The sequence below is a fragment of the Pogona vitticeps genome, chromosome 6, assembly GCF_051106095.1.
Source record: "Pogona vitticeps strain Pit_001003342236 chromosome 6, PviZW2.1, whole genome shotgun sequence".
Lineage (NCBI taxonomy): Eukaryota > Metazoa > Chordata > Lepidosauria > Squamata > Agamidae > Pogona > Pogona vitticeps.
The window spans coordinates 85,618,461-85,644,108 of NC_135788.1; the positions used below are offsets into that span (position 1 = coordinate 85,618,461).

At 43.1% G+C, this 25,648-nt stretch overlaps 2 protein-coding genes and 1 long non-coding RNA gene across 4 annotated transcripts in view; 2 read left to right on the top strand and 1 right to left on the bottom strand.

The window, feature by feature from the left end:
* Positions 1–6,217, top strand: part of LOC110080308 (amine oxidase [copper-containing] 3) — a 39,813-nt gene extending 33,596 nt beyond the window's left edge. For both annotated transcript variants that reach the window (XM_073004078.2, XM_020796098.3), the window contains exons 3-4: positions 1,752–1,881; positions 3,244–6,217. In XM_073004078.2, coding sequence (XP_072860179.2) covers positions 1,752–1,881; positions 3,244–3,528 — 415 coding nt within the window. In that variant the 3' untranslated portion in view covers positions 3,529–6,217. The remainder of the gene's footprint in view (positions 1–1,751; positions 1,882–3,243) is intronic.
* On the bottom strand, positions 224–9,966 carry LOC144583608 (uncharacterized). The gene is made up of 2 exons (XR_013537503.1): positions 8,327–9,966; positions 224–1,762 (listed from the first exon to the last, which is right to left on the bottom strand). It is a non-coding gene; the product is annotated as an uncharacterized LOC144583608 (long non-coding RNA).
* A 3,414-nt stretch (positions 9,967–13,380) lies between these two features.
* On the top strand, positions 13,381–23,318 carry LOC110080289 (amine oxidase copper containing 3). The gene is made up of 4 exons (XM_020796067.3): positions 13,381–15,574; positions 18,660–18,945; positions 20,355–20,484; positions 21,104–23,318. The coding sequence occupies exons 1-4, from the start codon at positions 13,996–13,998 to the stop codon at positions 21,386–21,388; spliced, it is 2,280 nt and encodes a 759-aa protein (XP_020651726.3). The 5' UTR covers positions 13,381–13,995; the 3' UTR covers positions 21,389–23,318.
* The last annotated feature ends 2,330 nt before the right edge of the window (positions 23,319–25,648 follow it).

Genomic DNA, 25,648 nt, shown 5'->3' on the forward strand with positions numbered 1-25,648 from the left:
ATTGCTCCAGTTCTTGCACTTTTTCTTCCAAGAGTGCTACCAGTTTGCACTTGCTACATGTGTACGCTGTGTTCCTTTGAGCCACAAAGACAAACATTGCACACAGTTTGCAAGTTACCATGCCCATAATTTCTGTTACCTTTTTCTTTATTCTTTTTACCATGGGTGCCCTTTCCTTTGTCTTGACTGCCTTGAAAATCCACTAATATATATACTGTCTGCCTTTATCGCCTTGGTTTCCCCTTGTCTTTTGTCTCTTCCTCTGTTAGACCCTTTTGTTACTACTTTTCTTTACTACCTCTCCCCCATCAAAGGTTAGCTTCACCTGTTCACTCACTCTGTCTGCTCACTTCCTGGGGTCCTTTCTCACTTTTATTGCTATGCTGTTCCCTGTTAGGAATCAGTAAAGAGAAAGCATTCACCTTGCACCATAGCCTACCTCTTCCAGTGGGGCCCATCACCCTCCATACAGCAAATTTGGGGGATTGTAGGGCCGGTTGTAGAGAAACAGCAGCAAAATCAACAGATGTTGTTCATTTCCTGCAGACTGTGGAGCAAAGTACATTAGATGCTCATGTTACATTCAGAGCCCTTCCAGATGGAGTATTTGTACTGGGCCCCTTTGTTTCCCTTTGTTCTGGAAAAGCACAGGATTTCCATTCACAAATGCTGGGTTAAACTGGCCGAGACTAAGGAACTGTACATCTAACAATGAGATCAAAGATCCTCTGATGCCCTGTTCTGATCTCTATATCCCTCCCCATTTTTATTTGATTAGGAGAAGTACCTTAGCACTAATTTAGCTGGAGTGCTGAAGTGCCAGTTTGCTTTAAAATGTGATGGTTTTAATGCCATGTAGTCTCCTTGACAAATATACAACACAGCTCAAAGCCTGATTTAAAAGTTGTCCCAAGAGGATGCACACACCGATACAAAAACCACATGATTTATTCAATGATTGGTCATTGGAAGGTAAATGTAGGCCTATTTGCAGGACTGGTTTTTTAGGCTCGTACTTCCAAGGAATCACAGTGTGAGAGGGGGGAAATACCCAAACTATTTAAAGGGAGACATATTCTCTTAATATCTATTTTGACTCCATGGGCCTGTCTACACTGGCATATATATATGGTATGTGGATCTCTAGTGGCTCGGTTGGGATGGGGGGGGGGAAGACACAATCCACAAGTGTTTCTACTTGAAACGATCCTTCCTTTCCCTTTAAGAGCTGTTGTGCACTTTCTGTCCCAGTGGCATGAATTCTTTTTGGCACACTCACTCGTTTGGCCAGGAGACAGCAGCCTTGGTATCCAACTGCCATCGTGAGAAAGAAAGTGGAGAGAGAATGAGGGAAGGGAAGCAGAGAGGGAGAAAGGGAGAAAATGGGACAGCAGCAACAAAGGGAGAGAGGAACAATGTAAAAAAAAAATCACTTCCCCTGACTCTCCGCAGATGATCAGGGGAAGTGTTTATTTGACAGATGATCGAGCTACAATGGGACATTGGTTGTTTGGGAAGAGCATACCAAGTGGCACGTTGCTCCTCTCCCAGACCTCAAAAGACTCTTGTTAACCCAACCCACCAAACACTCAAAACAGCCAGTTTGGAAAGGTCTTATGTCAGTTTACTTGAGAATTGCTGTTGATCATGAGCCATGTTGGTACCAGATCTCATGTTCAGGAAAGAGTGGATATATCCAATTTCAGGAATGCATTGTTCCAGTGTGGTTTTCTCCATCCTTTTCTTTTCAGGTACAAACTGGCTGTCACAAAACGAAAAGAGAAAGAATCTTTTAGTTCCAGCATTTATAACCAGAATGACCCCTGGACACCTACAGTTGCCTTTGCTGACTTCATAGACAATGAGGATATTGTTGATGAGGTGAGCTATGGTGTTTATGGGATTTATGGGGATTTTATAGTCTGTCAACCTATAGAGGGATTAGGAAAATGGCAACCCAAACTTGGAACTGGATGTTTTCGCCTCTCCTTTTAAATGGGCATTTCTTCATATTATCTTAGCCCTGCTGTAAAAGACTCTTCAAGTCATTTTTATTTTTCCTTCCCCCCCAACCCCACGCCCCTAGTTAAATTCCAAGACTGAAAATAAACATCTTTGGGAGAAACTACCTTTTGGGACAATTTCAGAGGAGAATCAGGAAGGACAGGAAGGGGGGAGCATGAATCCACATCCCATGCTCCCAGTTGATTCTCCTGAACACATCTCCACTTGCGATTATATAATGTTTACCAGGGCAAATATTTGTTGGAAACAGTCATAAGAAGTTTTCATTACTGTCAAATGGATGAGTTGCAGTAATGTTTGGCTTTTGATGCTGATATATCCAGAACGTCTGCTTTCTTACTGTGAGACAGTGTACAGGTCAAGCAAGCCCAAAGCAGAAACATGTTTGCCTTTGTAGGTGTCCTGCTGTAACTTAATACATCTCTGTAGACATTACCTGTTGCATACCAAATGGCATGAGTCGGTGTGTAATAGGTGATGCCTCAGATATTTCTCACATGTGAAAGCCATGCTGTTTGTGCCACTGCAGAATAGAATATCAGCCAGTGTATCTGTGTACAATAAAATAATAAAGTTTTGAATTCCAGAAGGGGAGGAAGCACCCTCTTCTCTACTTATGAACATTCCATGATTGGTGCATCTTGTATTATTTCCCTCCACACTTTATTTTTCTTTCACAACCTGTGACCTATCCATCATTCATGTATCAAATTATTTTTGGCAGTTTCCATAGTTCTGATGACTTGTGTTTATTTATGAAAATACTGTATAGGGTGAACAGGCATTACAATAGTGCAGCAAGCAAGCCGTCAGAGTGAGTTGCTATCAATCTCAGTTCAGTTGCCCCAAATTAAAACATGAAAGTTCATGTGCAAGTCAGATAATCTAGATTAGAAAACCCTTTTGCTGGCAGTTGCCACAGCAGGATTCAGCTTGGGTTGTCCTTTATTAGTACGAACGCTAAGCTGTCTTTGAGACATTGTAGTATAGGATATGTTAGAAAACAGAGCATCCCGAGAAAAACATGGAAAAGGTGCTTCCAGAACCTGCTAGCCTCATGTTCAGTGGCTGTGGTAATTTGGGGATTCTGGAAACTGTAGTCCAAAAATTTAACTTTCCAAGGCCTGTTTTTGAGATTTAGTACTGTATAAACCTGAGTCATTGCTACGTCTTTTCCTCTTAACAAGCCACACAACTCTATGTTCCTCTTTCAACCAGGATCTGGTTGCCTGGATCACCACTGGCTTCCTGCATATTCCACATGCTGAGGATATCCCCAACACTGTGACGGTTGGGAATTCAGTAGGCTTCTTCTTGAGACCCTACAACTACTTTGATGAGGACCCTTCCATCCATTCTCCTGATGGAGTTTTCTTTACCAGCAAGCAGGACCCCACCTCCTGTGATGTCAACCACATTGCCTGCCTGCCAAAAACAGCTGCCTGCTTGCCCAACTTTCCACCTTTCACTTATGAGGGCTTCCAGGATCTGGCAAGACTCTGATGCCTTCTAGACTTTGGGCAGATGCCAACATTTAGAGTTGAAACGACTCTGCTTCATGTGTAACCAGGGGTGGTTAGCCCTGGCTCTTCTTGTTCAGCCTTCCCCCCTCCCACCTCCCTGGCTTGCTCACATTGTACACATTTTGGAAATTGTCTTTGCAATGTTTGTTTTGCTTTGTGCCAGGCAGATCACTCAGGTCAGCATTATGTTTCACACCAGTCTGCTTCTCCTAAATTGGGAGGGGGTGGCATCATGCAGCATGTGGCAACATAAACAATCAATACTTTTTTGGCTATCTTCTTTCAAAAAAGAATCCCATGGACTGTGGTTTTGTGAGGTTGTTCAGGGATCTCTAACAAAGAATTCTGAACACTATCACCAAATTGCAGTTCCCAGGATTCTTGATTGCTGAGCAGAAGTCATAGCTGTTCAACTGGTATAAGCACAATATATGTTTTTAGTGAGAATACCTTCTTATGTGATTTCTTGCTAAGGATCTAGTATTACCCAGGAATCAAAAGGTGGTGGTGGATGTAGTATTTCAACAGAAGTCAGGGTACGTTCTTTTCCCAGTGTATGAACCTGGCTTCCCCCAAACTTTACAGGTTGTATAATAACAGAGGTGGGAAAAGTGTACCCACCCGAAAAGTTTGTGGACTGGATTTCCTATGAGTCCAAGGCAGCACAGTCAATGGTAAAGGAACATGGGAATGTAATCCAGCAACATCCAAAGGATCATGTGTCCCCCTGAGGTATGATACTACCCCGTTTCCCTGAAAATAAGACTTCACCTGAAAATAAGCCCTAGTATGATTTTTCAGGATGCTCGTAATATACAGGGGACCCTCGACTTACAGACAGCTCCACTTACAGACTTTTCAAGTTACAGACTTCTCTGGCCACAAAATTTAGGTTCGACTTGCAGCCTGAGAATCGACCTACAGACCAGAAAAAAAAAACCAAAATTGAACAAAAACGGCTGGTTACGGATTAATCAGTTTTCAATGCATTATAGGTCAATGGAGCCTCGACCTACAGACTTTTCAACCTGCAGCCGCTGTTCCAGTACAGATTAATTCTGTAAGTCGAGGATCCACTGTAAGCCCTAATCCAAAAATAAGCTCCAGTTAAGTGAAACCCCGCCCTCCACCATTGTGCAGCATTGTGCAGCAACCAGAAGAAGATGATATGACTGTAAAATAAAACATCACCTGAAAATAAGCCCTCATGAGTTTTTTGAAGCAAAAATTAATATAAGATCCTGTCTTATTTTCAGGAAACACAATAGAGGACGCTGACCTGCCCTTCTATGTGTTTAATTGGGCAGTCTGCTCACCTTGAAACAAACAAATGGCCAATCAGTCATCATTTGTCTTATTTAGGTTTTTTTAATGAACAGGGAGGGGTGGGGACAGTTGGTGATTTGTTGTTGTTCCTCTCGCTTTAATGTCACTGTACTGGCAATTGGCAGCATCTATAACCAGCTTTTGCTACTACATACTGAACCTTTTCTTGCTTTACTTTCAACCTGAAAGACAGGCACACAGAGATTTGTTTGTATTTGTAAAAAGGGTGCTTCCACATTGGTCCCACTGTTCAGCTTAGAAAGATGGATATGTTAACCAAAGCATGAAAAAGTAAAACGAAAACAAAAGGGTAGCATCAGAGTTCAAACATCTAAACATTTTAAGTTATTCAAGTATACAAAACCATTAATTCAGTGGTTCCCAAGCTTAGGAGACCAGATCTTGTTCAGCTTCAATTCCCAGAAGCTCTGGGCTGCATGACCCACCATCTGAGATTCTTGGAGTCACAGTCAAGACATTTCAGGGAGTCACTTGTCTATGATCACAGGGATAAAACCTGGACATGCTCCAAGTTCATGTCTTCTTCAGACAAACATATCTTATTGGACTGCTTCAACAGAGCATTATATCTCATATTGTTTAATTCTCATGAAGGAATAAACTCAGGTGGGCAAATTCCAGGAGTTCATTAGATCTCCCTCAACCCAACAGGGGATATTCTGCTGCCATCAAAATTCAGCAGCAACTCTAGTGACTTTCTATGGTGCAGGAGGATGCCAGCATGCTTTCTCATGCCCTAATGCAGTGGTTCCAAATCTTGTGTCCCCGGATATTCTTGGACTAAAACTCCCCAAAGCCTTCACCATTAACTGTGCTAGCCTGGATTTCTGGGAGTTGTAGTCCAAGAATATCTGGGGACCCAAGGTTGGGAACTACTGCTATAGAACACTGCTGGTTTGGGAGGGAAAGCATCTTATAAGAACCTAAGAAGAGCCCTGTTGGATCAGGCCAACGGCCCATCTAGTCCAGCTTCCTGTATCTCACAGTGGCCCCACCAGATGCCTCTGGGAGCACACAAGACAACTAGACAAGTGTCTCCTGATACCCCTCCCCTGCATCTGGCATCTCCTTTCTTTCCATTGCGGAAGAAGAGGAGGGAAAGCTAAGAAGACCACAAAAGGGTGTGGTGTGGTGTCAGCAGTTTTCAACAGTACACCAATGTCATTGGCTACAAAAAAATAAAAGAAAATAAAATGGCAGCAGATGCAAAAATTGTTGGACTGCATGTAAGGTTCAGGCTGACTGACTCATGATGCCTGTCCCTCATGTAAAGTGAAGCACAGGTGTTTTATGTCTTACATTAAAAGTTTTCAGCATCATTATCGAGGCCTCGTTTCCTTTTTTGCTCACCTATGGCTTATGTTAGCACAATGTGTCTTTGGGTGGAACCAGAGTCATAACCACAGGGTCAAACATCACCTTAGAGGAAGGAGAAGGTTTGCCTTCTGGTTCATTTCTTGATGAAGCCAAACTACTGACATGCTTGATGAAAAGGGAGAAAAAGAGTAAGGATGAAGGTTTTGTTCTTGACAGGTACTCTGAATTTGAAAAACCAAAGGGATGTTTGCACACTTCTCTTCAGCCGAAGCTCCCCACCCTTTCTCTCTTTTTAAAGTTTTTTTTGTTGTTGTTGTTGAACAGCTCAATGAACAAACAAAGTAAAAAGCTATACTCTAAGCCTGCTTGGTCCAGAGTATTATGTTGCCAGCTGAGAATAGTTTCTTGGGCATTCAAAACCTTGAGAAAGAGAAGAGTCTTTAAAAATTCCTGCAGGTTGGTCTCTGTACAAACTCAGAACTGTGTGCCTAGAATACATCCAGGTGCCTGACTTCCTCTGCCGTTTGTATTCTTCAAGTAACGAGAGGTGTGTCATGATTTTAACAAGTGCTCTACCCAGGCAGGTATCCAAGATTGAATTTTATATATTGGATCTGAGAAGAGTAGGCTGCAGTGAAAATATATATGAAGTATATAATGGGCCCTGACTGTTGAAAAGAAAAACTAGGAAAAATCTACCGGTAGGTGATGCATAGCTTCACAGTTAAGAGTAATCAGATTTTTGAATGCATCAGAGGACACTGGTCACCGACAGTACATTTTCTGTTGGCATGGGGCCAAAACTCCAGAGGCTTAATGAGCTCTGGCCTCAAGAAAACTTCTTAGAGTCCGGTTGAATGTGAAGCTTGGCGATTATAATACAGCATAGTATATTGGATATAGCTAAACATATATAGATGGCAATATACATTTGGCATGATAACATTTAGAGCAAAGACATAGAAGTAAATGACCACGACTTACTGCTGAGCAGCAAAGGTCTGTTCTGTCTCTGTTACATTTATACCCAGAACAACCTATCACATTTCACCATTTCAGCTGGTCTTGGTTAACAATCAAGCATTACATCATCTTGTTACACCTGTATGCTGTTAGTCATTACGTTGGCTTTTACTCTACATTCCTGACTCTGCACTTCCATTACAATATTAAAAATTTAACTCCCTGTTCACCAAAAGAACAAAATCCTGACATTTTCTTATCACTGGATGCCCAGACAAGGAAGAATTTCTTGGTGGCAAATCACCCAGCCACACGGGAGAGTATACAAATTCACCTATGAAAACCTATGGATTATATAACTGGATCCTTTTAAGGAGAAAAGTGAGATCAAAATATTTTAAATAAATTAAAATAATAATTTGGCACAAATATCTTCCTGCTATGTGCCATCAAGTTCCTCTCAACTTATGGTCACCTCGTGAATGCCTGAACTCCAAAGCCTGTGACTTCCTTTAAGGAGTCAATCCATTTTGCATTAGATCTTCCTCTTTTCCTGCTGCCTTCTACCTTTCCCAGCATGATTGTATTTTCCAGAGACCCCTGCTTTCTCGTGATGTGCCCAGAGTAGGACAGACTCAATCTCAACATTTTTTCCTCCAGAGACAGTTCAGGTTCAATTTGCTCTAGTACTCACTTGTTCTTTTTCTGGCAGTCCAGGGTATCTGCAAAGCTCTCTTTCAGCATCACATTTCAAAAGACCACTCCCCCCTTCCGTGAACTTTCACACTCATACATGATGATTGGAAATATGATGGTGTGAATGATCCTGGCACTTTTATCTTTCACTTTCACTAAATTAATTACTGGCATGTTTTTTTAAAATGAAAGGTAAGCTTGCACTGAAGCAGGAAAGAAATACCGTATTTTTTGCTCCATAAGATGCACCTTTCCATAAGACGAACCAATTTTTTTAGGAGAAGAAAACAGGAAAATATAATCTGTTTTCTTCGCTCCATAAGACGCACAGACCTTCCACCCCCGTTTTGTGGGGGGAAAGTGCGTCTTATGGTGCAAAAAAATACAGTAAGACATAGTAAGCAACACACTCACAGACACATACAGTAGACACACACCAGTATCTGCTTACTTACAATGAAATGGCACTTGAATACTTGGATGTTTCATCATCTCCTTACATAGCACTGGTTGACACACAGGTTATATTGCAATAAAAGAATGCTGTTTATAACTTCAGTTGTGAATCTGCTCCTTTCACTTGTCCTCTGGGCGTTCACTGAAGAAAATAATCTCTCAGCATTTGCTCTGTGTCCCAGAATGCAAAATAGAAATGTTGCTGTCCTAAACACAAGTCTGTGGCAGCACTTTGGAAAGTATGTACTGTAATTCACTTGGTCATTAACAAGTGTACTTTTGAAATCTTGGCTGACATGAGCACTTTCAACAAAAGTCTTCAGCTTACAGAACTGGCTGAAATATTTTTACATACTCCTTCCCCACAGCTTCACCCCTGAAGTATTTCATGATGAGTGAACATCATCAAAGGAAAGGATACCTATTAAAGTCACCAAATGAAAGCAGTCAAATTCATTTTAAAAACCTGTCCATTTCAGCAAATATCTCTAACACATGGTCTAGAGGGGCGGGGTAAAAATCAAATCAAATCAAATCAAATCAAATCAAATCAAATCAAATCAAATCAAATCAAATCAAATAAATAAATAAATAAATAAATAAATAAATAAATAAATAAATAAATAAATAAATAACACATGGTTGTTCTGGTTTTTTTGGGCTCTTTGGCCGTGTTCTGAAGGTTGTTCTTCCTGACATTTCGCCAGTCTCTGTGGCCGGCATCTTAGAGGACAGCAGCCTGTACTCTGGTGTAGTTGGCTTGGGAGTGCAGTATTTATGGCTGTGAGATAGGCTTTTGTCTTTTCCTGTAGATGGGTGATTAGTGTGTATTGTCGTGGATGTATTGTTGTGCTAAGGGGAAGAGATTATCTGTTCCTGTGGTTAATGGGTGTCATTAGCTGGTCTTTTGTGTGTAGTGATCCCCTGTCCTTGTGGCTGGGTAGAGTTCGTTGACCTTTTGCATGTAGTATGTTTGATAGCTGGGAGCCAAGTTTTGGTGAGCTTCATACTTTCCTTTTTGTTGTTGAAACTTTACTCTTTTTTGTTGAAAAAAAAGAGGAAAACAAAAAAGAAAAAAAGAAAAAAAGAGGAAACAACAACTCTTGAGATTTTTTAATCTTACCATATACATGGATAAATAATCATTATGAAGCATACTGTGTCTGCACACATTGTCTGAAATCCTGGAGTAAGTCACACCTAAAGAAGGCCCATTGAATCAGTGGAACATATAAAGGAGCTGATTCACCAAATCCCCACTGAGTCAATGGGCCTATTCCAGTTGCAACATACTGCTGGATTTCAACCCTTATGTCTGTCCCATCCTGTATCCAATTGTGAAGAATGTGTGCAGGACAACCAACACTGAGAAATTCTTTAATTCATGCTTTCAAGACATGGAAGGCATTTTCGCTTCCAGGGTGACTGATTCCTGCAAAATTAGTGTTCACTTTGTCACCAGGGAACTGAAGACACTTCATGAAGAGGCCACAATCTTTTACTGCTTGTATTACTGTGTTCTCTGTTGTTTCTAATTTTTCATTTGGCAGTTGCTTCAATTTGGTCTTAATGCCATGAACTAAAAAACAAGACAAAACAGACTTCCCCAGTTCCTATGTTGTTGCCGGTGCAGAGGTCAACCCCACCCTGAGTTTGCAGGCCACATAATGATGGCGGCTGCATGGTTGGGGACAGCAGGAAGTTGTCCGGCCCTCGCACCCCCCCCCAAACAGGAAGGGTAGCAGAGAGCGCGGGGACTGGCCGGAACACCAGAAGAGGCATGGCTTCTGCACCAGACTGCTGGCAGAATTCAAGAGGAGAAGTTGGGCCCTGCCGAGCTCCAGTTCCTTCCGAGCAGCTCCCCCCCCATGCCTGCCCTGGTTAGTTATACTATTTGCATTTTCTTATATAAGTTCCTTTGTTGCACTATTAGGTGTTCATTCACTTCTCCTCTATTGTCACAACTCAGTTGGGCAGTGGGATGGATCACAATGGTCATGGGACAGCAGGCAGGAGCCTACAGGTCATCACGGATGATATGGAATCCCTAAATGGGAACTGGCGGCAGGAGGGGGGGAGGCTCAGCTGTCCCACCTCAGGTGGGACAGTTGCCTCTGCCCCTGGTTAGTGAGGAGCCATGGAGTGGCATATGTCCACGTGGCTCCACGAAATCTGCCAATCCAAGTGGTCTCATGGGAAGGGTCCTGTGGAGATGGTCGGTAATATTGGGTGCCCCCGATGAGCAATATCCAACCCAATGCTTGCCAGGTTAACTGCTGATGTAATTAATAAAGTTGTGGCCATTTTTACTCCAGTTATGGTGTGTGTGTCTGTTGTTTTGGGGACGGGGCTGGGGCCTCCTTAGAAGTAGGTCAATAATTTTATATCACAGCAAGGAATAGTTTCTGAGATCCATGATTGCTGCCAGCTGTAGAAACAGTTAAACAGAACACTTAATTTAAGTCCCGAATTGCCATTGCAACAGAGGGTGGAGCACGGAGGCTACTGTCAATGGCCTCAGCTTTTAGTCTTGCGCAATAAACCTTTTTCACTATACTGTACCTGAATCAGAAAATATCATTTGATTTGATTTTGAAGTGCAATCCGTAGACCTATATTGTAAGTGATGGTGCTGTAACTCTGCCGTTTAATGTTGTTTGATACTGGGATGTTTCAAGCATGCACAGTTCTAGCAGAGAATTACCACAGTCACAAAACAGGCTCAGAAGTGAAACGGCAGATTCTTGCTGAGGGAGGGAGTATACAGTGGGGTCTTGACTTGAGAACTTAATCCGTATTGGAAGGCAGTTCTCAAGTCAAAAAGTTCTCAGGTCAAATCTGCATTTCCCATAGGAATGCATTGAAAACCGTTTGATCCGTATCTGCTCTTTTCCGTCCATAGAAACTAATGGGAAGCTGCTATTCTGCCTTCGACCACTGGAGGGGGATATTTTGTTTCTTTTTTTCTTAGGTCAAGAAAGGTTCAGGGAAGGCAGGGAAAAGACAGTCCAGGCAGTCCAGTACCAGGCAGTCCGAAGACTGTCTCCCAATCCACTCTCTAAACGCTGGGAGGAGTGAGGAAGCAGACAGGCACCCTTTTCACTGGCCAACAGTTAACTGAAAGTTCACATTTTGCACTTTCCCTGCCTCCCACGTGGGTTTTTTTCAGTTCTTAACTCAAATCTAAGTATGTAAGTCAAGTCAATATTTTCCTATGAGAGTGGTTCTTAAGTCAAAATGTTCTTAACTCAAGCCGTTCTTAAGTCAAGACCCCACTGTACAGTAATAAGGTTAAACATCTAGATTTCTGGGAACAAGCAAGGGGGAAATGCAAACATCTACAGAACCACTCTAGCTGGAAGATTCCTAGTGAACAGGCTGCACCATTCCTTTCTGACCCAGTGAGGGATCAAGTTACAGCATTGAGCAGCCAGAAGCCCCCTTCAAAACCATTATCAAGAAAGGGTCTGTGCTCTTCTGTCTGATATTGGGCCTCACATGCTACTTCCCCAGCACCTAGTGTTCCTCTCTCACTCCAAAAAAGACTTATTAGTCCATCATCCTGGGTCCAGAGCAACCTGCAGTGGGCGGTGGCTGAAGCAAAGGGCCCTATCCGGCTGACAATGAAATCCGTGTTCTGCTGTGAAAAAAACATGACCCAGACTTCAGCATACACACAAGGCACCTGCAGGAGTGGACTATTCAGAAGCGAGTTTTTCTGCTCCCTGCCAGAGGCCTGTTACTTTTGAGGTGGATTCCAGTGAATCGCTTCTGCATGTGTGAGTGGCCGCTGCTCAGCCGAGCCGAGCCTTCCTCCCCTCCCCTTTCATCCCCCACCACTTTCCTCCCCTTCTGCCCTATCCATCAACCAGCCTCTTCTCCTCACCCCCCCAAATCCTTCTTGCTTTCTATTCCCCGCAGTCACCTGCTTCCACCCTCGTCCCTTTTCCCATTTCCACCCCTTTCGTGATTTCATGATTTTTATACCCTCACCAAAGCATCATCAAATTAGAGATCCTATCTGTGCCCACAAACTACCAATCCAAGGCATGCCTGGGACCCCTGTTTTTGGGGGTGATCCTACATATAAAAACTATGGGAATCCACTGAAGGAGTTTCTCCAGGAATTGGAGCCCAAAAGAAAGGGTGTTTCGTCGTCGTCGTCCTCCTCCTCCTTTGGGTTTCTTACAAAAGAGGAGGAGGAGGACGACGAAACACCCTCTCGCGCCTCCCTTGCTGCAACTCTCCCTCTCTGATCTCTGTGTGCATGTTTGTATGCGCATTTGCGTGTGTACGTATGAACCAAGTTTGCAGGGGGAGGACCGTTGCCCCTTTTCCCATTTGTCCTCCTCCCCCTCGGTGACAGAACCCTCGCCCACTTCAGCCAGCAACAACGAAAGGGAACGTGACTGGCGGGAAGCGGTCATGAGGAGAAACGCCGCCACATCCGCCCCTTGCCGTCTGCACGTCACGCGTGGTCGGGTGGGAAATGCGTGGCCGGCGGCGGCGGCGGCGGCGGCGCCTGTGGGTGGGGAGCCTCATCCAGGCATCCCTCCCCTTCCCTACCACCTGGGAAAAGTTTATGTAAAAAACAAAAGGAAAATTAAAAAGAGAGCACCCCAGTACAGCCGTGCACGTAGGACGCCTGTGATCAAGCAGTCTCGTATTATACCCCCGCCCCCAAAAGTGGAAGGGTGCTGGTGGAAGGGAAATGCCGTGGGGTTGTCATGGATATGGAGGGAAAATTCCAATAATGGAATAATGGAATTTCCCCTCCATATCCAATAATGGAATTTCCCCTCCATATCCATGATCGCAAATTTTAATTTTGAGATCAAAGGGGGATCTCATATGGATCTTCCCTCCATATCATCTGATCGCAAATTGTAATTTTGAGATCAAAGGGGGGAAACTGGGTAACATACTGTAAGTCTGACCCCACCCAAAGTTAACATGGTGGGGTTAGATTGTATCTAAGGATAGGAGTTTAGATTTTCCAGTGATCTGTAGAATATAATTACTTTGTATAAGGAAGAGCTGGTTCTGGCATGGGAAAATTGACATTAATAATACATGTAATTTCAAGCTTAAGAATGTGCCTTTTAAGAATGTGCTGTTTAAATAATGAACTTACTTTTATGTTTCAAGTCAAAAACTGCTTGGTTCTTATGATTTGGGCTGCAGGTAAGCCTAAGGAAAGGAAAGGGCAGTTTAAAGGGGATCAGCCAGGATGGGCTGGTTACACCCTCCCCTTACTCCATTCTCCTCCCTGTCCCCCCATCAGACCCGCCAGACAGGAGATGAAGGTGGTGGCAGGGTGTGGATGCACACACCTCCACAAAAGTTTGGGATTCAGGCTAAAGTCCTCGTGACTTAAGCATGAATTTAAAAAATATGCTTGCTCTGCCAATTTATTCCTGCAGTGGAAACAGGCGCAAACATGTAGGAGGGAGGGAGGGAGGGAGGGAGGGAGGGAGGGAAGGAAGCCAAGAAAAAAGTCTGCCTTTTTATGGTCCCTTGTATAACCCCCCAAGCATTCCTAGCTTAGCTCCCTCCTCTAAGTCTGAAATACAGCTACAGACTTCCCCTCCCTCTCACCCAGAAAGTTTCCTGTAAGGAAAATAGCAAGTAAGTTTGCAGCTACCGCTGCCATCTTCGAGACACAGACATGAACATGAAAACAGTAGTGATTCTGTTAGTGTTGGCGCTGGCAACAATTTTTGCTTTAGTTTGCGTCTTGCTCACTAAAAAAGAAAAAAGCACTAGTTGTATCCTCTCGGAGCTACAGAATTCCCCCCAGAACATCAAAATTGGGTATCAAAGCCAGGTCTTTGCTGACCTGACAGCAGAGGAGATGGTCCAAGTCGTAAAATACCTCAAGAACAACCTTGGCGTACATCTGGAGGATGCACTTTATGCGAAACCGTCAGACAACTGCATTTACTATCTGGATCTGCACTTCCCTACTAAAGCGGAGATACTGGGCTTCCTCGATCGCGGGATGGATCAGCCCCCTCGGCAGGCGTTGGCCGTGGTGTACTTTGGAGGCCAGCCAGATCCAAATGTCACAGAATTTGTGGTAGGTCCTCTACCATATCCAACACACCATCGAGACATCACGCTGAGGAAATTTGGCAAGAAGGTGCCATATAACAGCAGACCAGTGACAGAGAGGGAATACAAAGATATTGATGACTTCATTTTCCAGAAGCTTCAGGTTGCCTCTGAATTCCTCAAGGTGTGCTGTGAGTACAACGGCACAAACTTGGCTACTTTGACCACAGCTCCCCGAGGATTTGTGTCTGGTGACAGAATCTCCTGGTTTGTGCTGTTCCAGAATCTGCAGGGTAGTGGGTACTTCACCCACCCTATCGGCTTGGAGGTGCTGGTCAACCACAGCAGTCTGGACATTTCTCAGTGGGCCATAGAGAAAGTGTTCTACAACGGTGTGTATTACCAGGACCCGATGCATCTAGTAACGGAATTCAATGAGGGACGTGTGAAGGAGGTAAGAGTGAAGATGGTCCCGCACCAGAATGACTTTGTTTCTAGGACACCTTCTGGGCCTTCTCCTCATCCAGGCCCTTTCCAGTTCGAACCCCAGGGGATACGTTACAGTGTAACCGACAGTCATGTTGTCTACCAGTCCTGGGCATTTGCCTTTGGGATGAATGTGAACACAGGGCCCCGACTCTTTGATATTAGATTTAATAACGAGAGGATAGTGTATGAGTTAAGTTTGCAGGAAGCCCTTGCTGTTTATGGTTCTAATTGCCCTGGAGGAATGATGGCCAGGTACATGGATGCTAGCTTTGGCATTGGGAGGTTTGCTTATGAACTGGTGCGGGGTGTGGACTGCCCCTACATGGCCACATATGTGGACCGGTACTACTTGATAGATTCTGACACCCCAAAGCTGAACAAGAACTCCTTCTGCATCTTTGAGCATGACATGAGTGTGCCTTTGCGTCGGCATTTCTCTAACTTAGGTTCCTTCTATTATGAGGGGTTACCCAAGTATGCACTCATCTTAAGGTCCGTTTCCACCCTTATCAACTATGACTATGTCTGGGATTTTGTGTTCTACCAAAATGGCGCTATAGAAGTCAAGGTCCATGCCACAGGGTACATTAGCTCATCATTCTACAGGGATGGAGGTTCTGCATATGGAAACAGAGTGGCGGAACACACGCTTGGAACCTTACACAACCATCTAATAAACTACAAAGTTGACCTGGATGTTGGAGGTAGGTCCCCAAATTTTAATAGCATCTTCAAATGCTACCATCAAAACTTTCTGAGCTTAAATGAGTTACCTTTCTTTTTTTTTTTCAAATGGTATATCTCAGAGTGCCTCAGCTGTTATGATAAATCCTTGTGTGGCTGGGGAATTCTTTGAGGTCTAGCCCAAAAAGCTAACCATTTTCAAACTCTTTTCAATCTGCCATTTTAGCTATGGATTCCCCAGCCATTTCTGATGGGCATGATAGCTGGGGGTGCCATTCCAAACTTATGTTTGCCTCTCAAGGAACTCACATTCTAACTACCTAGTACTATAAATGCTGGGATTTGCATAAATTTCGACATTAAAAAAAACTTTTGGGGTATCTGTGTAGGTTTTGTTACATTACAGCAAGGCTATGCCAGGGGTTTATGGGGGATGGGCAGAGACTAGAGACAAATTCGCTTTCTCTGGTTAGGATCAGAACTGCACTAAGAAAACATTCCCTAGATGTGGAGAAAAATAGGGGGTTAAATTATGTACCAAACTATTTTGAGACACATTATGCATCCCTCCTAATAGTACTTCCAAAATGGTCATGGTAGCATAATGAGGCTTACTTCAAACATAGTTTGGAAGAATGAAGATGGGCAGAAGAAGGAGAAGAGCAGGCTGTATCTTTTGCTTAGATTGTAATCAAACTTTAGAGGCTGTAATGCTTCATATTCTTGCTGGAAAAAGTTATGAAGATTAATATTGAGTGATATTCTTGGTCTGAAGATACTGACTGAGGTCCTAGGGAATTGCTTTCCTGGTGTTTCCAGGGGATTTCAGAGCAAGTGTCACTTGAGGAAGAGAGAGCTTGCTTTTTGTTGTGAGGTGGCTATAAAGCACCTACCTTCACCCACTCCTGGCTGGGGTTGGGGCTCACTTCGCTCAACAGAAAGGTATTTGTATATGTATTGTGCTTCCTTGTACCCCTCCTCCACCTTACCACCTCCGTGGCTTCACAAGGGCCTGCCTTTCCTTCTCTCCCTTTGGCCCTGAAGCGTCTAAAAGTAAGATGCTGCTGACTTGGCTACCCAATTCATCTTTTTAGGCCAGGAATTACAGGAGCAGATGATATCATTTGGTGAGGCAGGGGAAGAGAGGCCCAGAACTCTTCAGAGGGTCAGGAATAAGTGCCAGCCCAAATCCTGCCCCTAAATATGCTGCTTCAGCCCCTCTTAGAGGAAAAGCTTCAAGCTGAAGCATTTGAAATCAGAAAAGAGAACTGTATGGCCTGAAATGGGGTTGGGAAGGGTTAGTGCTTCTGGACTGCCCTTCCAGAATTGGCCACAGTGGCTGGGCTTTCTGAATGTGGTAGTATTAAAAAAAGCATATTTTCTAAATTTTGATCAGAAAAGACTGAAAGTCCATAGAAGAATCTTGTCAAACATCTTAATGCAGACAAAGCAAATTGAATGCGTTTCTAGAATGCCCATGATATTCTGCTGATGTCTCATCTTAGCTGCTTTCACACCGGCCCTCATAGATTGTCACGGTTTGCCACAAGCAGAGATTAGAAGTTAATAAGGTACACTACAGAAGGGGGGGTATCAACCTAAAGCGCTAGCTCTGCAAGTGAGTCAAGCTACATGTTGTTGGCAAGGGAAGTCACAGGGCTTTGCAAACTGAAATTATACAAGATATTTCCCCTTCTCCAAAAGAACATCTGGTATTACTAGTAAAAGAGAGAATGAGCCAAAAACTGTGGGCAAGAGGAAGTAACAGTTTGTAAATACTGGGAGCTGCAAGTGCTCCATTCCGCACTGAAGCAGACAATGCTGCAGGAGGGTTCTTTACATGGTCATATAATAAAATTCTTAAAACTGCAGAACTGGAAGGGACTACACAGCAACCCTAGGATCCATAGGGTGTAGTCTTGCAGACTGCGGATCATTGAGTCCAGTGCTTGTCAAAGAGGCACAGTGGGGAATTGAACTCCCAACCTCTGGCTCTGCAGCCAGAGAACTAAACTACTGAGCTATATGTGTTCTGGATCAGAGTCCACAATAACAGAAAAGAAATTGTTGACAGATTTGGGAACTTCAGGCAGTCCCCATTCCCCCGCCCCACTTCCTGCCTACACCCTACTCTATTGCCTGGCATGTAGAAATAGAGAGCTGCTGCAGATTTTGAGTCAGTCTGTGCAAATCCCGAGAAGCCAATCCTGGGCCAGTAAGATACATGATATCTTGAGGTGGGGGGGGGAGAGAGAAGAAGCGGTGGTTCTCCCAATGTTGCTGAACTACAACTCCTCTTATACTTAATCACTGGTTATCATGCTAGGACCAAGGAGATCTGGAACACCACACATTGCTCAGTTAATAATAATAATAACTGTGTCCCATCAAGTTAATGACTCCTTCCACAGGTTTCTATTTACACAATACAGTACTCTAAATTGATCTATCATTCCCTTCTTTTGAGAGATTGATTAGGGATGGAGCAGCTTGCCCAAGGCTACACAGGATTTTGTTTTAGTTTATTTTTGTTGGATGCAGGGCTTAGGGAGAGGTTCCCTTAGCCACCCTAAAAATCAGCACCACCCTTGAAGGCATCCAGGGTGGAAAACCCACTTTCTGAAAAACATGTTTTTAATACCTGGATATTTTTTTCTTCTACTGCAGTTTCTAGGATGGTTGAGACAGGCGGGTGTCACAAAACTGCCTTTGGAATACATGTGGCACATGGACTGTACTTTGCCTACCTCTGATCTGTATGTAAGAGAAAAAAGAATTATAGGAGTCTTAATCTGGGAGTTATAGTCCAAGAACATCTGGGGACCCAAGGTTGGGAACCACTGTCCTTATGGATAAGCTGTTTCTGGAGGAATATCCACCTTCTTCTCCCTTCCTTTTTGAGCCTCCCATGCAGGCCAAGCACATTAACTGCAGGCTGAGTGACACTCTCTCAGTGCCAACAAATATAAGTTGAGCATTCTGTCTAAAGGCCCAAACTGGTGTTGACGTCCATCTCAGAGAGTTTAAAGATCATCTTACCTTGATGAGGCCAGGATTGAAAACTCTTCTTTCACCCTTTGCTCTTTCCCCCCCATCCTCCCCCAGGAATCAAGAACTCCTTAGTGGCCGTCGACATGGTATTTGAATCGTTCCCGGCCCCTTGGAACTCTGAGCACCAGATTGATCAGCCAAAGCTCACAAAGCAAATCCTGGACAAGGAGGAAAAAGCTGCCTTCCCACTCAACGGCAGAGTCCCTCGCTATCTGTACTTTGCCACCAACCGGGAGAACCATTGGGGTCACAGGCGTGGCTACCGCATCCAGATTAACAGCTTCGCAGGGGACCACTTGCCTGAAACGAATACCATGGAGAAATCAATCAGCTGGGGCAGGTAGGTTTCTAGGCCGCTCTTAGGTATGCCTTTTTGGGTAGATGTCCCTGTACTAGAAATTCAAGGCTAATCCCTGAAGAAAGGGGGAGGCGATAGATCAGGGGTAGGGTACTTGAGGTCCTAGGGCCAAGTCTGTCTGTCCTGGGGTCCCAATCCAGCCATCTCTTCATGCCCCTTTCTTATCATGACACATAAATCACTTTCCAGTTTTTACATATTTCTCCTCCTTTTCCGACAATTTCAATGTTTCCTATGGCTCAGTGCTCATCCAGCCTTTGATGTTTTCCCTTTTCATTTTTGAGTTTCCTCTGGGTTGTTCTGGTATTTCAGTATTTTGTCATCATTGCAGAATGTAATAAATAACCCCAGCATTTACATGTAGGAAGGATATTTTTTGCTATAAGTACTGGGATGCACTGGGTATCCCAGTCCACCTGTCCATACATATCTGGAGCTGCTCTCTCAGGTCTCATTCCCAACACAGGTTACTGTTCCTATTTGCCTTTTCTCTGCCAAATTCACTTCATCTTCCCTTCCTTGTTTTACCTGCTCACCATTGGCAAAACTTCATGTTTTATCCTCAGTCCTTTCTAGTTTTATTTATTTTTATTTATTTATTCATTCAATTTATATGCCGCCGAAACTACCCAGAGGTCTCTGGGCGGCTTACAATAATTAAAATTCAAATAAAATTCAATTTTAATTTAAAAAATATTTATATTTGTACCATGGTGCAAAAGAGATACTGTAACATCTTTTAAAAAGTGAAAAACAGAGCATGGGAACAGCTGATAGCCTGCAGAAACTAAACAGGAGTGGCAGCAAGGCATGGAGTGGTGGAGAATGATCAGCAGAAAAAATGTAATTGAGATCAAAATGGCACACCTCTACAAAGGTGCAAGGATAAGTATGCCTTAATGTAGGACTGGAGTCCACATAAGCAGATCCTGCACTCAAGCAAAGCAGAAAAAATACCCCCCCAGCAGTCATGTAAAACAACCTGGAAAGTAGGGGTGTGTGTGTCCTGCTTTGACTCTGTTGATGTTAGTGTCAGCCTTACATTGTGCAGATACTGGGATGCATTGCCAGTATCATGGGTGTAAGAAAAGTTGAATAAATGGCTTCTGTCCTCAGTTACTGACAGTAAGAACTTTAAGCTGAACAATGGTGGTAGTTTTGGCCTCATCCTTTCTCCTTTGACTCTGCCTAGTGCTGGAACATGGCCTTCAAAAGGTTTTCTGAAATTGGATTCAGGAGCCTGAGAGTGGGAAGATTCACTCCACTTTCTAGATAGTTAGATCTAAAACAGATGGCTCCACCAGTGCAAAAAAAATCTACAGACATTTTCCATTGCTTAGTAATATAAAAACCCTGCTTTATTTTTCACTCATCTATCTCCTGCTACCTAGGTACAAGCTGGCCGTCACCAAACGTAAAGAGGAGGAGATGCACAGCACCTGTATTTATAATCAGAATGACCCTTGGAGTCCACTGGTGACCTTTGCTGACTTCATAGACAATGAAACCATCGTCAGTGAGGTGAGTATTGTGAAATCTTTTTGACACTGTTTACATAGTAGAGAAAGAGTAAATGAGGGGAAAAAACATATGTGGCTACGATGCTGGTCCACAGATCAGGTAGCCCAACTAAGAAAGCTGGACAGGAAATTGAGTTTTGAAATGACTAGCTGTTCAGAAGCCAAGCAGAGAGCAAGATGGCTAGCTCTCCTCAGTCCCAAGAGTGGGAGATGGCGATTACAAAAGGGTGATCATCTTCCCAACCTGGGTCTGCAGATGTTCTTGGACTACAACTCCCAGAAATCTTGCCGGCACATCTAGTGGTGAAGGCGCCTGGAAGTTTTAGTCCAAAAACATCTGGGGACCCAAGGTTGGGACCTGCTGGGTTAGAAACAAAGATTTTTCTGTAACTGATCCTGACAGAGTTTGGAAGGACACCTACAACTCTTGTAAGACTTAGTATAGCTGATGATGCAAAATTATGGGAATGTCAATCCAAAAAACATCTGGAGGACTGTAGTTCCCCACCCTTGGGCTACAGCATCATTGCCCAGGAACTAGTCATTAATTAGTAAATACTGACATGTGAGAGTTTTGTTTTTCTTTCTTCTGTTGCTCTTCTCTTTTCTTCTTCCTATAGGATCTGGTGGCTTGGATCTCAACTGGTTTTTTGCATGTCCCACATGCTGAAGACATCCCTACCACTGTGACCATAGGCAATGAAGTGGGCTTCCTACTTAGGCCTTACAACTACTTTGATGGGGATCCCTCATCCAGCTCCCCTAATGGTGTCTACTTAACACCTACACATGATGCCAGTAAATGTGAAAACAACCACATGGCCTGTCTGCAAAAGGCAGCCTCATGTTCCCCCAGCCTACCTACTTTCACTTACAGCGGCTTCGAGAACTTGACAGGTCCTTAACTAGAAGGAAGATTCTGCACTTGGTCCCAATCCTTGGCTTTTCAAGATATGCCCCAGCTTTAGCTGAATGACAACTATTCTGCAGTACATGCCCTTTCTGTCTGTGCCCTTAACCTGTGGCTGCCTCATCAATGCAATCTTGTTTACACCTGGGGAGATTTTTCTGGCTTTAATGGGACACTTCATTCAACTGTTCTTTGTATATTGTGTGTACAATAAAGTCACTGTGTGTTGCCTCTGTTAGCAAGTTACGTATAGGCTGATTTGCTAAATGGTGCAGTATATACAGTGGTTACTCCCTGTTTGAAAAGTATTTGTAATGGGGATGACGGTGTGATTACACTATAAAATGAATTGGGAGGTGGAAAATGAATTGGGAGGTGGATCAGGTTTTGGAAGTTTGAAGTTACATGATAGTCTTGTGGGTTTTTGCATCAGTATATGCGTCCTCTTGGGAAAACTTTTAATCTGTTTTTAAGCTGTGTTGTACATTGGCAGAGGGGGCTGCACAGATTTTTAGAAATGTTGCATTTGAGGTTTTGTCTTGCACCTGCCCACCATCATGCTAGCTACCTCTCAGCCACTAGTCGCTGCTGTTGTGGTGTTATTTTTAATTTTTAATTTTTTAATTTTGTTTCTTGTGGTCTAGCATAGCACTAGTCTAGTACGGCAGATAGAAAAATTTAAAATAGATCAGACTGCAAGCTTTCCCTTCAGCCACATACATACATACATACATACATACATACATACATACATACATACATACATACATACATACATACATACATACATACATACATACATACATACATACATACAGAGAGAGAGAGAGAGAGAGAGAGAGAGAGAGAGAGAGAGAGAGAGATGGAACCAGGAGCTGAGACTGCTGAGAAGGACGAAGGTGCACCAGTGAGTGTCAAAGAGAAACTGACCAGAGAAATTGACAAGATTGGCAGCTTCTAGGCTTGCAAAAGAGGGAGTACTCTCCTGCACTTAAGTTTTTTCTCTATGCTGGCTGTCTTTAAAGATCATACTGCTTTCTTGCAACCCAAAACCCATGACCCTGAAAAACCCCACAGAAACAATTTACACCAACAAAAGCGTTCACATAAAACTATTCAAAATAAATCAACTTCACAAACAATTTAAAATAGAGAACTCTCTCACAGCTGAGTAAAATACTTCCTTTTCCAATCAAATAACACACTTCCCAGGCAACCCCCCATGTTTCTCTCTGTGTCATGTATTCAAAAATTTAAAAATCCATTTCAAACGTACTAAAACCAATTCAAAAACATTTTTTTCCAAATGTAAAAAGTTAACTTTTTTTTTTTAAAAAAACCTGTATTTTGTATTTGCAAACTCTTTTTTGACATACAAGTAAAACAAGGATATGGCTAGGGGGGGTACTCAAGCTGTCAAAATACATGGAAAATAATTCTCAACCATGGAGCAAGAAGCCCTAATACCTACCACCTTGCATTGGTATATATAGCAGGTGTCCAAGAGGAGCTGGTGGCAGATTATGCATTCAGAATCCTTAGTTATCTTTCCAAGTCTCTCTGTAACTGTGCAGCCCATCTCTGTTGACTGCTTGGCAACAGAAATAACATAGGAAATAGCAGAGATAATAGCTTAAAATAGCATAAACACATACAAATATCAACAGAATTTTTTTTTTTTTGCAGGAAAATTAATTTACCATTTCTCAGAACTTAGGAGAAAGGGGTTTATTTGTTGTGAACATAAAATGGAAATAGAATTAAGTAACAGAATGCCAGGAATTTCTATTCAGAATTCCTGTCCACTAGTGTCAGGAAATGAATAATTTGCCATCGTGGTACGTGCTTGTTGTGAATGTCCCTTTGCAGTGTATACACAGTCCACTGCTTGTTAAGTGAAATAAATGGGTTTATAAAGATTTCAATGCCATTGTGTAATCGATTGTATATTTCCTTCATAGAGTGCAGCCGAAATGGCCATATATATTTGCCTGTGTGCAGTTGATTGCATACGTGTGTGTGTGTGTGTGTGTGTGTGTGTGTGTGTGTGTGTGTGTGTGTGTGTGTGTGTGTGTGTGTGTGTGTGTGTGTGTGTGTGTGTGTGTGTGTGTGTGTGTGTGTGTGTGTGTGTGTGTGTGTGTGTAAATCAGCTTGATTTGTGATTGGTCAACACAAGGCTTTTTTTTGGCAGTATAATTGCTCTTTCCCCAGGGTCTGCCTGAATTACATTTAATGAACACCAGAGAAATTCGCCTTCTATAATTCTGTCACAAGTAGTTGTTTTCCTTCAGGAACATCTGCCCATTGACTGGACAGGGGCTGAGTAACTGCTGTCAATCATGGCCACTACCAGTGGAATAGCATAACATCTGGATACATCCCCGTTGATGTGTCCCCCTTTTCATCCCCTTTCCATTCCTCTTGCCCAAACCAAGTTGCAGTTCAGAATGTCAACAAGGGATGCTTTTAGCTGATCCCAGGTTAAGCTACATCATCCACTGAACCAGTATCATGCCAGCTGGTTGCATAAGGAAGAGACCTTCATCAACCACACATTTCTGAAGCAATCACTGGGACTGACTGGGACCAATGCACCAGGATGGGGTGGTTTTAGAGCTCCTGTATGGCTGAATAGACACACACTCACATACAAACTGACATTGGGTTGGGGGAAAAAGTTTCTATTGATATCAATTGATTTTACAAAATTAGTGTAAGGAGCTTAAATATTTTTTTTTAACCAGCTGGGTGGAGTTGTTTGAATGTCCCCAGGACTCATGTGCGTTTGTCCTGATCTAAACTGTGCAGAATGCAGCAGCCAGGTCGGTTGGTTTAGATACATCTAAATTTGACTGCATCTTACCTGGTCCTGGCCCACTTATACTGGCTGCTAAGATGCTTCCAGGCCACCTCATTCAAGGCACTAATGTACATTTACAAAGCCCTTTACAGTTCAGATCCTGTTTCTTGGCAGAGCGCCTCTCCCTACAGGCTGCCCTCCCATGCCACCCACACCTCCCAGTCTCTGATACTGTGGGTGGCTTTAAAAATGCCTTGAAGTTTTCAACTAAAAACTGGGGCTTCTTGGTAGTGGCCACCTTGTTTTGGGGTGCCCTTATGGTGAAGATGCATCTGCCACCCTCCCTCCTGAGCTTCAGAAAGCAAATGAAATTTGTGTTCTTCAGTCAATCCTTTAAAACCTTTACCCCTTCTTAGTTTTGTTTATGAGGTAATGTTGTGGCAGCCCTATGCTGTTAGTTTATTGTCCAGAGAGTTTATTGTTTATTGTCCAGAGAGTGCAGCTTGGAGATGCTGTTTCGACCCTGTGGGAGGTTGATCATCTCCCCAATGCTCTTTAACATCTAATTTGGAGTTTGCACAGGCATCACTAAACCTCAAGATGGTAAAACTAAAAGTTTTAATTTTAACATCTTGAGGTTTAGTGATGCCTGTTACGAGTATTTAGGGTGGATTCTGGATTTCTTTGTATGTTTAATGTTTTAATTCTATTGATGCATTTATGTTACTTTTTTGTAGATGCCTGAAGTAGTGGCTTGCCACTAGACGGGCAAGATATCTAATAAATAAATAAATAAATAAATAAATAAATAAATAAATAAATAAATAAATAAATAAATAAATAAATAAATAAAGTTATTAAATATCATGAAGCGAAAGGCTAAAGGTTCCTGATAAGAAGCCTCTTTTATGGGGAAGTACAAATTTGGAGAAATTGGAGGACAAATTATGGCACAACATGAGCATCATCTTATTTTATGGAGCTGGACATACCACCGTCTTCCCTTATATGCCCATTACCGATCTGGCAAAGGAGGAGGTGTAGTATAAGCATCTGCTGCAGACAAATCATGCACATATACTCTCTCTGTCTCTCTCTGTGCATGTATGTGTATGCATACACACACACACACACACACACACACACACACACACACACACACACAAGCACACATGTAAAGCAGGGTCCTAGGATACCTTGTTTTCTTTTGGGGTCAGAGGGGTTCCCAAGAATCCCCTACCCACGAAACCCATTTGGGCAGGATGCAGACTCCAGAAGGGCTGGATTTGGCTGCTCAGCCCCTCCAGACCTTGCCAACCCCTGAAAATTCATTGAGGCAGAGGGGCTTGTGGAAGAAACAGAAATGTGGTCAGGCTGTCGATATGGTTGCTGTTGGTGGTGTTTGCATCCAGAATTCAAAACCCCCCAAATATGAGGAAAAAAGCTGTGCTAAAA